Source organism: Myodes glareolus, chromosome 25, assembly GCF_982192425.1.
Source record: "Myodes glareolus chromosome 25, mMyoGla1.1, whole genome shotgun sequence".
NCBI classification, from domain to species: domain Eukaryota; kingdom Metazoa; phylum Chordata; class Mammalia; order Rodentia; family Cricetidae; genus Myodes; species Myodes glareolus.
The window spans coordinates 13,480,774-13,492,973 of record NC_142050.1 but is presented as its reverse complement, the minus strand read 5'-3'; the positions used below and the strand labels follow the sequence as shown (position 1 = coordinate 13,492,973).

At 35.5% G+C, this 12,200-nt stretch overlaps 1 protein-coding gene across 7 annotated transcripts in view; it reads right to left on the bottom strand.

Moving 5' to 3' along the window:
- Positions 1-12,200, bottom strand: part of Foxp2 (forkhead box P2) — a 502,382-nt gene that overhangs the window by 142,233 nt on the left and 347,949 nt on the right. For all 7 annotated transcript variants that reach the window (XM_085683588.2, XM_085683587.2, XM_087901631.1 and 4 more), the window contains one exon: positions 6,708-6,797. In XM_085683588.2, the coding sequence (XP_085539714.2) occupies positions 6,708-6,797 (90 nt within the window). The remainder of the gene's footprint in view (positions 1-6,707; positions 6,798-12,200) is intronic.

Sequence of the window (12,200 nt, the reverse complement as noted above, 5' to 3'; positions counted from 1 at the left end):
ATCAATAAAGAACGGGGTACTAAAATATCAGCATTTAACTTAACTAAACAGTGTTCTGGTTGTGGTAGACATAGGTTTACACACAATACAGCCCTGTCTTTTAAAAATTCTTCTTTTCCCGAACCTCCTTAATAACTCTAGTTCCAAGCTGATTGCTGAAGTCTCTTCTATTTTTCATTTTACTTCTTTTCTTGATCATAGCCCAGCCCCACTGTTATATACTTTCTAGCTAACTATGACATGAACAAACTTCCTTTGCAACATGCTTCCTAAACCACGATGCTCACGGAACCAAGAAGCAATATACTGAACCATTTGAAACTGACAGCCAAACAAAGCTTCCCTCAGTTCATGTATGTTTCTTTAGAATTTTTAGCATTATTGGTATACTGTTTGCGTATGTGTGCACGCGCGTGCGAGTGCGCGTGCGCGCGCGCGTGTGTGTGTACGTATGTGTGTAACAGATGTGTGTAGATGCTCATAGAGGATTGCAAAAAGGGTTAGGTCTCCTGGACCCGGTGGCTATGAGATACAAGGGGATGCTGATAACCAAACACAGTTCCATTCTCAACCTCTGAGTCATCGCTCTGGTCTCCCTTTAGTTGCTTTTGTTAGGCATTTTGTAACAGTCACAAAACGGAAGTAAAGTAAGCCCTTTAGGCCACTCTTTCTTTCTTTAATTATTTTTGTTATGGCATCTCTATGCTACCTCCACTGTTAACTAGGTTTCGTGATTTCCCCTCTGCACATCTTTGATGATATCAGTTAAAATCTGCTCCACCAAAACTCTTTTTCTTTATCCAACGATTGAGTCTCTTTTCTTTACAGCTGCGTGTAAAAACTCCCTGGTCAAGCAGCCTGGATTGACAACTTCCTTTTGGAAGTGCTTATTTTTGCGCTTATTCACTCTAGCCCAAAATCTAGTGTTTTGGGTTTGAGTCTTAATTCAACCTCAACTGCATCCGAAGTCCCTGAGGAGCGGTGACATGAGAACCACCTGTACTGAATGAGCCACGCTGCAAGAATGCTTTCACCACATGCTCCCTGATGGCCTTTTATGCAAGGACCAAGTCACACACTAGACTTGAGCAGAAAATTCATGGTTCCTCTGCTGGCTCCTTTCCTCCTTTGTGATAAAGAACTCTGACAGAAGCATCTTAAGGGGAGCATTTGTTTTGATTCACACTTCCACCACGGCAGAGTAGACATGGCAACAGGTTGAGGAGGATGGGCATATTGTGTCCACAGTTGGGAAGCAGAGACCATGAATGCTGGTGATTAGATACCTCTCTCCTTTATTTGCAAATCTAGTCCCAAGCCCATACAGCTCCTCACAAGTATGTCCAAAGGCTAACCTAATTAAATAATCCCTCAAAGGTATTCCTGGCAGCCTGCCCACTAGGCAATTCTAGAGCCTGTCAAGTTGACAACCAACACTAACCACTAGTTCTTGCTACTACAGGGCAGTCGAGTAGGAGAGAAAATACTAACTACAGTTGTACTCCAGGAATGTGAAACACACTAACCAGGAGAGACTGTAGCAGAAGACTTCCGCTGTAGTCCCCTAAACATTCACAGTGACTTTTAGACTAGTTTGGAATGGTGAAAAGAAAACAAACAAACAAACAAAAAAAACCCTGAACTATAGTCCAAATGTCCTAGATGTGAATTAACTAGTAAGGTCCTGGATTCTATTGTAATGATGATAAATTATTAACTTATTGCCTAAAGATTTATGCTATACATGAATTCCATTTTATGCAACAATTTTGCAGGATTTTAGTTTCCAACATGTTAAATAACCAACATCTTACATGTGAGAGCCAGACTGGAGACGGAAACCTGCTACTCCTTTTCTTCATATCATGAGTGGACTTTTGGGAAGTTTTCCACACAAACGCACTTTGAAATGATAGACTAGGTACTACCAGATATTTTTCTATAGGAGGTCAGTGGAAACAGCATGCTAGTTAAAGAATGGTTTTAACTTAGACCTGCCTCTTCAGGCTGCCTTTAAGAAATATTTTCTACTAGTGTGAAAATCCAGACAACACAAGACATGATCTAGAGTGCGCATAATTTAAACCTTTAATCACTTTAAGATCAAGATGCAATGTATCTGGCTCACTGCACATTTTGTTGAGATGAAGATACATTCGGGAAAACTGACTAAACTTATTTTTCATGTTTCCTACATCACGATAATTTCCTCTACTGAAATCTGTATGAAAATTTTCACATAATTCTGTTTATTTGGGAAAATATTCCAAATTTCTACAACTAGAACTAAAGTTAAAGATGTTTAATTTCATGTCTAATTAATACATCAGTAGAATTTTGTCATTTCCTAAAATATACTTGGCCACATCTAGTTCTGTACCCCATAAAGTTAGTATTTTCTCCAAAGTATATTATTAATTTTCAAATTATAACATTTCAGTCTTAGTCCTGATAATTGACATAGAACATGAATTACTACTCAGTAGCTGATTGCAGAATGCACTTTAGCTGCTGATGCTAGTTTTACCATTTTTTGATTTGAGGGATAAGAACAAGGGATAAATGATGCGAAACTGCACTGTATCACAACATATAAATGTAGGTTGCAAAAATATACAGAGGAATATAATTTTTGTGTAGTGATATGGAATTTCTAGTATCATTGCCTGTCCTTTAGTGAGATAAAAGGCCCCTGGATGTTGGTAAACATTTTATTGGAAACATAATTCCCTAACACACTGGATTTAATTATTTGACTCCAAAGCATTTTCTGGCTGTGTGATGCTACCACGAAGATGCTCTGGTCCTTGAAAGGATCAGATTTAAAAAACTTAAGATGCCATCACTTTCTTCAAAAGCAAAACATATGTTTAATCATGACACATTAGACTTAGCTAATCTGCCCAATGTCTTTAAGGATGTTAGGAGACAACTTCACATTTATATAATGATTTTGCGGTAAAGTCAGAATAAGATTACTCTGTTTAATTCACTTTTGCTTTCAACTAATCTACTCTTGCACTTCTTATACAAACTTAGAAAAAGTAATAATTTTAACCACCTACTGAGCATAGATATTTTATATGAGATATGAACCTTCAGTGAAGGCGTGATTACAAAGTTGTATACTGATATTCATCTGAGATAGCAAAGCAATGGCATTTCCCTTAAATTTATGTCTCTGCACTGCACAGTTGTTGGAGAACCACAAGTCTGTCTCGTGGCTGTAAACGTAACAAGAACAATAATGCGGCCGGTTTCCAGACCTAAACTGAATTAACTAAATATGTCATCGGTTATTGATAATGTATTTTACAAAATCACTCAAGTTTCAGATTTTTGGAAGTGTGCATTGGATGAATTCCGTGTGTGGATGTGTGTGCATTTATTCCTCCACGCATAAAAATGGGTTTCGTGAAACTGAAAGCATTAAATCTTTCTATTGACTAAGTGTCCTCAGTAGTGTTCGCCTGTAGTGTGTCATGGATAGGCAATGCCAGTGGTGGAAACAAATAAAGCAAATGTCAAAGAGAGGCCATCTTCGCTGTTACGTCAAAGTACTTCCTGTAGGGTAGTAACATGTGAAGAAGCACCATGTGGTGCTGCTTAGGAGAACTTCAGGGGCCTGGAGCTATTTAATGAGGGCATCATATAACGACTAGAATATGCAAATATACTTTAAATATAAATATTCAGATACTTATAAGGGAAACCGAGGTCACGACTGAAACTGCTAAAGAAGATGGTCAGGTGTGATAGCGTTTATTTCCTTTGCAGTACCCATGCTAATATCGATGGCACCTGTATCACAGAAATGGGAAAACGTCGATGAAAGGGAGCAGACTATAAATACCACCGTGACAAAAACTGACTGCATCGTGCCACATTCCAAATATGACCCCACTTTTTAAGATATAAATCAATTCATGTGAAAGCTAAACAAGCAACTGTGTATCGTCCTGGTGACTCGAGCCATCAAAGAATTGTTATTAAAGCTGTATTTTATTTCAAACTTTATAAAGAATCTGTTTGAAAACAAAATTTTAGCTAATAATAATAAAGCATCTATTCTGGTCCTCTAAGGCATCATGTTGGACATGGCAGGAAGCTGCGTTACACAGGAACATCAAATACTATGCCTTGCAAGTGTTGGTCAGCTCTTTCAGTTAGCAGTTCGAAACTTAAAGTAAGACAGATATCAACTACATGGAAAACGTTTTGTTAAGCTCTGACTTACTAGAAGAAAAGCAAAACTAGGAGAAAAGTCATATACAGACACTTTAAAATATTAATTTCATATCCCACGATTAAAAATTCTAGCAAATACGTTCCACTTTTAAAAACATTTACAAGTGCTGTTAATAATGTTTGCAGAGGCCAAGATGAGCATTGACTGATATCTCTGTTTGAAAAGAGATGTATAAGCGAGGGTGAACACTGCCACGTTCTGATCAGGCATGCAATACCATCTCCTCATGCCCACAACTGCTAAGCTTATCAAGTACCATGAGATATTAAAATTGCAGTTTTGCACTGTATTAGTTACAGTGCATTTTTTTGGGGGGGGGAGTAAGTCTTCATTAGTTCTAATTTCTCATTCATAAAAATGAGTTCTCATTCCTGTGACATTTTACGTAATGATCCCATTACAGTTACACAGGATCCTAAAGCACTGTAGTCTCATCATCTAGACAACGGAGCTGATTCTCATGCTCACGACACACACAATACAGGGGACACAAAGAGAGGATCTGGGGTGTTAGCAGCTGCAGTTGCTAGGGGCTAGTTACAATGATTTTTTTAACCCATCTTTCATGCTGAACCAAGAACATTTAGAATTTCTTTTCAGAACTGATTTATGTAACAGTTGGCACATGCACAAATTCTTATTTCAGAGCCACAAATATTACAACGTACAAGTGGATAATTTAAATAAAAATTCATATGTATTTTAGTTAATCAGAGTAGCAAACACTGACGTGTAGTTTAACAAGGACAGAAGAAAGAAAAACACTAGAGTCAAGCTGTTGGTTCCACAAACACCCTGATACCCTGCAAGGAAGACGCCTCTACTGACTGAACTTTAAAGAGGAAGAGGCATCTCCAAATCCTCTCTGTGGTATAAAAATATAAAATATAAATTAGGTGATAGTCTTGTCTGATTTTGAAATAATAACTTCTTTCTAATCTTTGACTTATGTTGTCAACATCAAATTTATGTTTCGACAAAAAAAAAAAAAAAAAAAGAAAGAAAGTGAAATTTCCACTCTGTAGCCATCCTGGAGGTCTGGGCTCCATTGGCTGTCACCAAGAGTCTCATGGAGTCAGTGTTAAACTCGTTGCTATCAATGTGACAGAAATATGATAGATGATAAGGAAATGTTCTCCCCAGGATTCCTCATGAATTAAAACAACATTCTATGGAATTCTCTTAACGAGAAAAAGTTGAAAAGGATCTTAAATACTGGAAGTTTCCATGAAACATTTTTCTTTTACAGTCATCACAGAGATGTGGCCTTTAGACACTTTGGATTCCTTGTACTCTTATCTTTCCTCTCCTGCAACAAAGGATCCTGTTCCAAAGAAAAAATGTGTTTTTATCTAAACTTTGTTTAGGGCCTATGAATTTATTTTCTTGGTAACAACAGATTTCTGGCTTCTGGGGATCAGTAGCCTATGATTTTCTTAATAGAATCTAAGCTATGGAAGACCATCACATAAGAACTAGATGATCACTTCTACATGTGAATCTGAAAGTAGCCAAAGCCACGAAAAAGAGAGCATCTTGCTTAAATCAATGTACACAAAATGACTGCTTTACCAACAATAATGCTTTCCATATTAGACACAAATGTATATAAAAAAGTTTCAGGAGAAAACATCACTTTTTTTTTCAAAATCTCTGAAAATCATTCTGAGAGATGTCTACAACACTGTGAGAGATGTCTGTAACATCGTGAGAGATGGCGCTCCAAGTCTACAGTGCACTTACTAGACAACCGGAGAATATACTTTAAAGTACTTTCCCTCAAGGAAATATTCCATACATCTTGGTTTAAAAGACCATAAATAAACACAATGGTTATTGTAACACAAACTTTTTTGTTTTAAGCACAAATGCATACATCAGTTTCACAGGTCAAATAGTAAGGAAAGACAACAAACTCCAGAATGTGTTTGTTCCTATAAATGTAACAACAGTAACAGGTCCTTGGCAACCTCACAGATTTTTTTTTGAAACCAGCTCGGATTTATCCATTTGTCGCTTCTCACTTGGATACTACTTCAGACAACTGCCTAAGACTGCTTTGTTTCCATACACATCATTTTACTATGATTTCGCTTTAATTGTCATATTTTAACTAATTAGTGCGTGAAACTCTGTTAAAATCCACAAAGCAATTTTCACAAAATATTTTATGCTCATATGTACCAAATTCCTACTTTTTTTTTGGCAAAGAAGGAACTTGTAAACTTTTTGAAATCCATGTTAACAGTATTTGTAAATCCCCCTTTACAAAGACTCCATGAATCTTCTTTTGGAAGTAACTATATATATATGTAACTGTATATATGTGTGTATATATGTGTATACACACACACACAAATGTTGTAATTTGTTTAATAAATAGAATGTGCTTTGCACATCTGTCATTGTTGTGAACATCACTAAGGCTATGTCTCAAGGACAGGCAAGCGTTACTAACCTGCAATGGCCTCTGTTTGTCACTGCTCTTAGGAGATTTCAGCCCACTTGTTTGCTGCTGTAACAGAAGTTGTCTTGCCGCCTGGAGAGCCTGAAAGGGAAAAGGAGAAAACAGCTAAATATTTTTAAAAACGCGGAATGGCTTGTCCTTACTAAATGTAAGTGAGGACTATCAACCTTCTTTACACCATTATTCTTTTTTGTAAAGAAGAACTTCACAAAACATACCTATACACATTGCTTCAAACTCATGCAGATGCATGTAACCCTGCAGGACATAAATCTAATTTGTTGAAAGTGCTTCAAGAAGAGAAAATCACAAACTGCATCAATAACCTCATTCCCACAGAACTTATCTCTGAGTGTTCCTAAAATGCCCACTCCCTTTCAAATTATCATTCAATTTGCATTTTCATATTACAATTTTGAAGCCAAAGCAGCAGACTTCAAGTGTTACCGGAAGCTGTAATTAAATTTGACAAATCAACATCAGATTATCTTGAAAGTGAATTAATAAGGATTTTCACTAAGATTAAAAACACTTTTTTTTGTACTTACAATTCAAGGGGAAAAAACCCTCTCCTTTGACAAAATATAGTGCAGTTTTAATGCCAAATAAAATTGAGTGGGTTTCATTTGCATTCTTAGTAAAATCAGAGAACAAAGAAATTACCACTCAACCAATCAGGTTTGTTTCTGTGTGTGACAGAATACCAATCAAAACAGAAGATGTTTTCATTTATTTTTGTGTTCTTTTATCTACTCAGAAAAAAAAATAGAAAGTAATGTAAACATGCCTTTCCTTAGAGAAGGGACAGGTTGGTGAATGGACTATATGAATTTACATAAACTAGTATCAGAAACCAAAATTCATTTTACATTACTTAAAGGATTAGCACTATTAAACCAGTATTTTTTTTAAAAAAAAGTTCTTCAGACCTCCTATTTAAAATTTCATTTTATCCCGAGTTCCATGAACAGGAGTGATAAAATTTTTCAATATATAAAACTAAGTCATTGTCTGACATTGTTATTCACTGTTTTTGATCTAGGATATTTTTCCCCATTGTGGGAAAACACAGATCAATATTCTTCTATAATAATTAAGATTCTCAGCTGATAAAAAGTACAATTTTGATTGGGATCAATGATCTGGTTTTTGAGTGAGTTTCTAGTATCCATGACAACAGTTGCTTTGACAAGATGTGCATATGGCTTTACACGCCAGCTGGTGTGAACAATGTTTGAACTACTGCATTGAGATGCTGAGCAAACAGAAAAAGTTGCCACGTCTTAACCCTCAGGGAAAGCAGTCATCCCCTGATCAATTATGAAAAGACAGAGAAAGGGCTGCTACAGTCTGGCTCCAAGCAAGTGTTCTGAGAAGGCAGGCAGACTCAGAGGCCAGAGTAAACAAGCTGGATGTGCTAGCACCTTCTCCTAACAACGCTGATTTGTCTTCCCATCGCAGGATCTAGCACTTTTGTAAACGCTGCTTTTGCATTTGGAAGCACACTTGCACATAGTGATGATTTTTTTTTTCCTTTTGGGTGTCTGTGTGCTTAAAAAAAAAAACAAAAAAGAAAAAAAACAGAAAAAAACTTTTCAAGTACTTACAAGCTAAACTAAGTATTACTATGGATGGCACATGTCAGTGAGTTCAGGCAACTTAGTGCACAGTTCAATACAAGGATAAACTGAACATTCATTTCATAATTATCCTATTGTCATAAAACTCACTGAAATATTGCATTCAATATTTTATAATATACATTTTCCCTTTAAATTCTGACCTAAAAAAAGCTATGAGTGGCAACTTTCAACTGATACTACTATAATGTGGCTTGAACTATACTTACATAAAAGAAATCAATTACTTTCCAGATAATTTCCCCTTTGAGTTCTTTCTCCCATATATATAATAGATATAACATAAATATATATTTATATATAATTTGTATATATATATCCCATATTATAAAAAACAACAACATATACGTTTGTGTAAAATGTTTCTGTTTTTAGAATATTCTAATCGCACCTGTTTAGAATCCTGGAACAATAATGATTCATACTAACAGCAACCATAAAATCATGTTTCCCTCATTTTAATAAATGGGCAAACAATAAGGTCTAGGGTTGTCATTTGCTTTGTTTAAGGCCATGAAACTATTTATGAATGCTTGGTTCAAGGTCATCTGGCTTCCAGAACAGAATGCATTTCATTGTCCCATACCATCTCTATTCTGCCAAAGAAATCAATCTCTAATTAACAATGACAAAATTCTAGGAAAAGAGAATATCTAATGCTATAACGAATTACGTCCACTTGTAAAGATGACAACTCCATTTTTTTTCCAGAACTTGGAAGAAACACATTATAAGCCTTTTATACTTGAGTTTTCAAGATAACATAACAAGTGTCACAGAAGGAAGGTATACTTATATATGGATAATGTTGCATTTCTTGCATACTCCACTGAAACCTGATAGATCTCTAAACTTTTATAATATCCTGATCACCAGGTCAGTGATTACTAGCCCAATATCAAAATTTTAGAGCTAGACAATCTCTTAGCGTATGTCATCTCTAGGTTTCTTGTTTTGCTGTCAAGTCACTGAAGAATCAATTCCCCAGTCACTGGACTAATGCTTCAAGGGAGTAGGAGAGTCCAGTCACTCATCTGGTTCCCAAGCTTAGGGCTTACTTTGTCGGCATTTCTGAATGTACCCCTTCTTCTCAACACTGACGGTTAATCATCGTCATATGTGAACCCCAGTGCTATAGAAAAATACCAGATACCTGGATGTACTAGAACCTCTGCTCATGAAAGTACGACTAGACAGAGGCACACACCTTCATTCATGGTATGGGAGTAATAATAATATTTAACAGGAGAGCTGGGTAAAGAATGCTTCTTCAGTACTTTATATTTCATATGTTCTTAGAGTATCTTTAAAATGCTTGAGGATCATCTTTCAATACAAGTGCTTATGAGAAATAAGAGCCATTTGTCTGTCTCCACATGTTTTTGGGAGTGGCAACAATTGCTGTAAAAATGTAAGAAGTGGAATAACAAAAAACAATCTCAAGCATCCATACGTGATTTAAACCCCAAAGTAGAAATCCCTGAAATTTTGCATTCAAGCTACATGCACTATGTGACATTTTTATTCCCCAAATTCTGGATAGTTTTTTAGGACTAAATTTCAACAAAAAATTGCACAGAGACATTTGCCTGACCTTTGTAATTTATTATAGTCACCAGTCAAAAAATGAAAGGTTATGAAGTAAAACACTTTCATTAATACAAGGTACTGTGTTGAATTACACACATTATTAATTTGAAAAATCAGATGCTCATTATATATTGATGAATAGAAAAGGTAAATGCCAGTTATCCTCATGAAGTTTAAGATACATATAGTATTCATATGCTCATCTCTTCCCTAGTGTTATTTTGTAACAGAAACCCAAGGCTTGCTTACAATATTTTTTTAAATAAAGACTGAACCCTTTTTGAATAAGTAAGAGGAGCAGGAAGGCAACCAGACTGAGTCTGAGTCCCAAAAGCACATTGGTTTTGAATTAAGGATGTGTGTTATTTAATACAATTATCTAATATCAGTAAGGCTATAGAGAATTAGGATACTCTGAAAAAGGAATAAGATGAAATTTTGAGAAAAGAATAAAGATATTTATAAATAGATGCAAGTTAAACTTTTGGGAGCAACGAAGGTGTAAGAAGCACTTCTTCTAGAATTGACTTCATTTTGTTCTTTAAAATATTTAATGAAAACATCAACTCTATTATTGCACAATTTTAAGAAAGCTAAACTTTTGTAAGTGGAGCAAAGTTCACGCATGTCACTTGTCTCACTTGATATGAACCTAATGTTGTGACGAACCTCACAAAATGTAATTCTATGGAATAGGTCACTGTGAAAATTAATTTAAGAGGAACCAGCTTTGTGAAGTGTTAGAAAAACCTGTCATGCTTTTTCTTCTTTCTTTCTTTTTTTCTTTCTTTCTGTCTTTTGAAACTGAAAATTCTTAATAGCAATAAAATTATTTGAGCACAGTTTAGAGATAGTCAGAAAACCTAAATGTTGAGTATTCTATGGTTTATAACTGACTCTTTTTCCCGTAAGTAAATATATATGTATATTTGGCGGAAAATAGACATCATTCATAATCCCTACCCATAAAAATAGGAATGCTTAACCTATCAGCCTGTTGCATTTGAGACATTAAAATGAAAAATGACATGTATGCCCATTAATATCTTCAATGTATAAACAGCACAGCGTGACACATTCCTGAGAGCTGAAGGCTACAAAATCTCTCTGAAACATAAATAACAAAGCACTCAGAAGCATATTTGATGTTGATATTCATCTCTGAGAAAAACACTCCTGCCTAGGCTTCTTATGAAAATAGAAACAGTCCAAATGGATCTCCTGTAATTGGTTTCAGATAGCGAGGTCAGAAGAAATACGATACAAGAACTGACTACGTGGAGCAGGCAAAGCAAGAATGTTTACACAGGCACTCCCCAGTATACTGACAAGGGTTGCAGACTTTGCAGATAAACAGCACCCCCCCCCCCCCAAAAACCCAGTCAGCAGAGCATTCAGGCTTTCACTCATCAAAGTCCCATCTTTTAATTTTTTAACACATTGTGCATTTACCACACTATTCTGAACACAGAACATAAAATGTCTCCAAACAGAATTTCATTTTCTGGCTATTTTTCCAACTGTAGCTGATTAAAAGAATACTTAGATTATTTATCAAAGAATATAAATCTCTATTCTGTTTTGTCTGTCTTCCTGTTATGTTCACACTAAAGAGAATATACTGATAAATGTGATCTGAAGTCTCATAGCATTATTTAATAGAAGAAGATTAATCATCTAATTGTTATAACCTATTTTCAAACAGCAATCTATCAGAGTGAAATTATGCATCTGTAGCTATTGACCCCTCATTTGATCATTCCTGATACATAATTAGGCTAAATTTGCTTGAAAAAAGATAATTATTAAAATATTTTTGAAATAATTATTCTCTATAGTACATTTGTATAAAGTTAGAAGCTAAATGTGTGAATATATTGCATTCATATTGTGCATCACAATGGAGACCAAATTGTAAAGCAAAAATCACTTAATTTTTAGACAAAGTAAGAATAAGTAACGTTTTGTCAAGCTTTCTGTTTACCAATCAGATACCAGTCCTTTTGGTTTAGAAGATTCACTGGGGAGACAATCAAGGCAATGCCTTGGATCCACAAATTCATCTTCAGAAATAAAAATGAAGCCTTCATGAGTCCTGGCCAAACTCAGCATTCAGTGTGCTATATAACACAGCTTTAAAATCTTCCCATTATTCTGAAATGGGAACTAATTGCTGAGGTGGGTTTAGTTCTCTGTAATCTGGAATCACACACTCAGTTTGAAATGACTGAAACTTCTGCAAGCTGGAATTCAA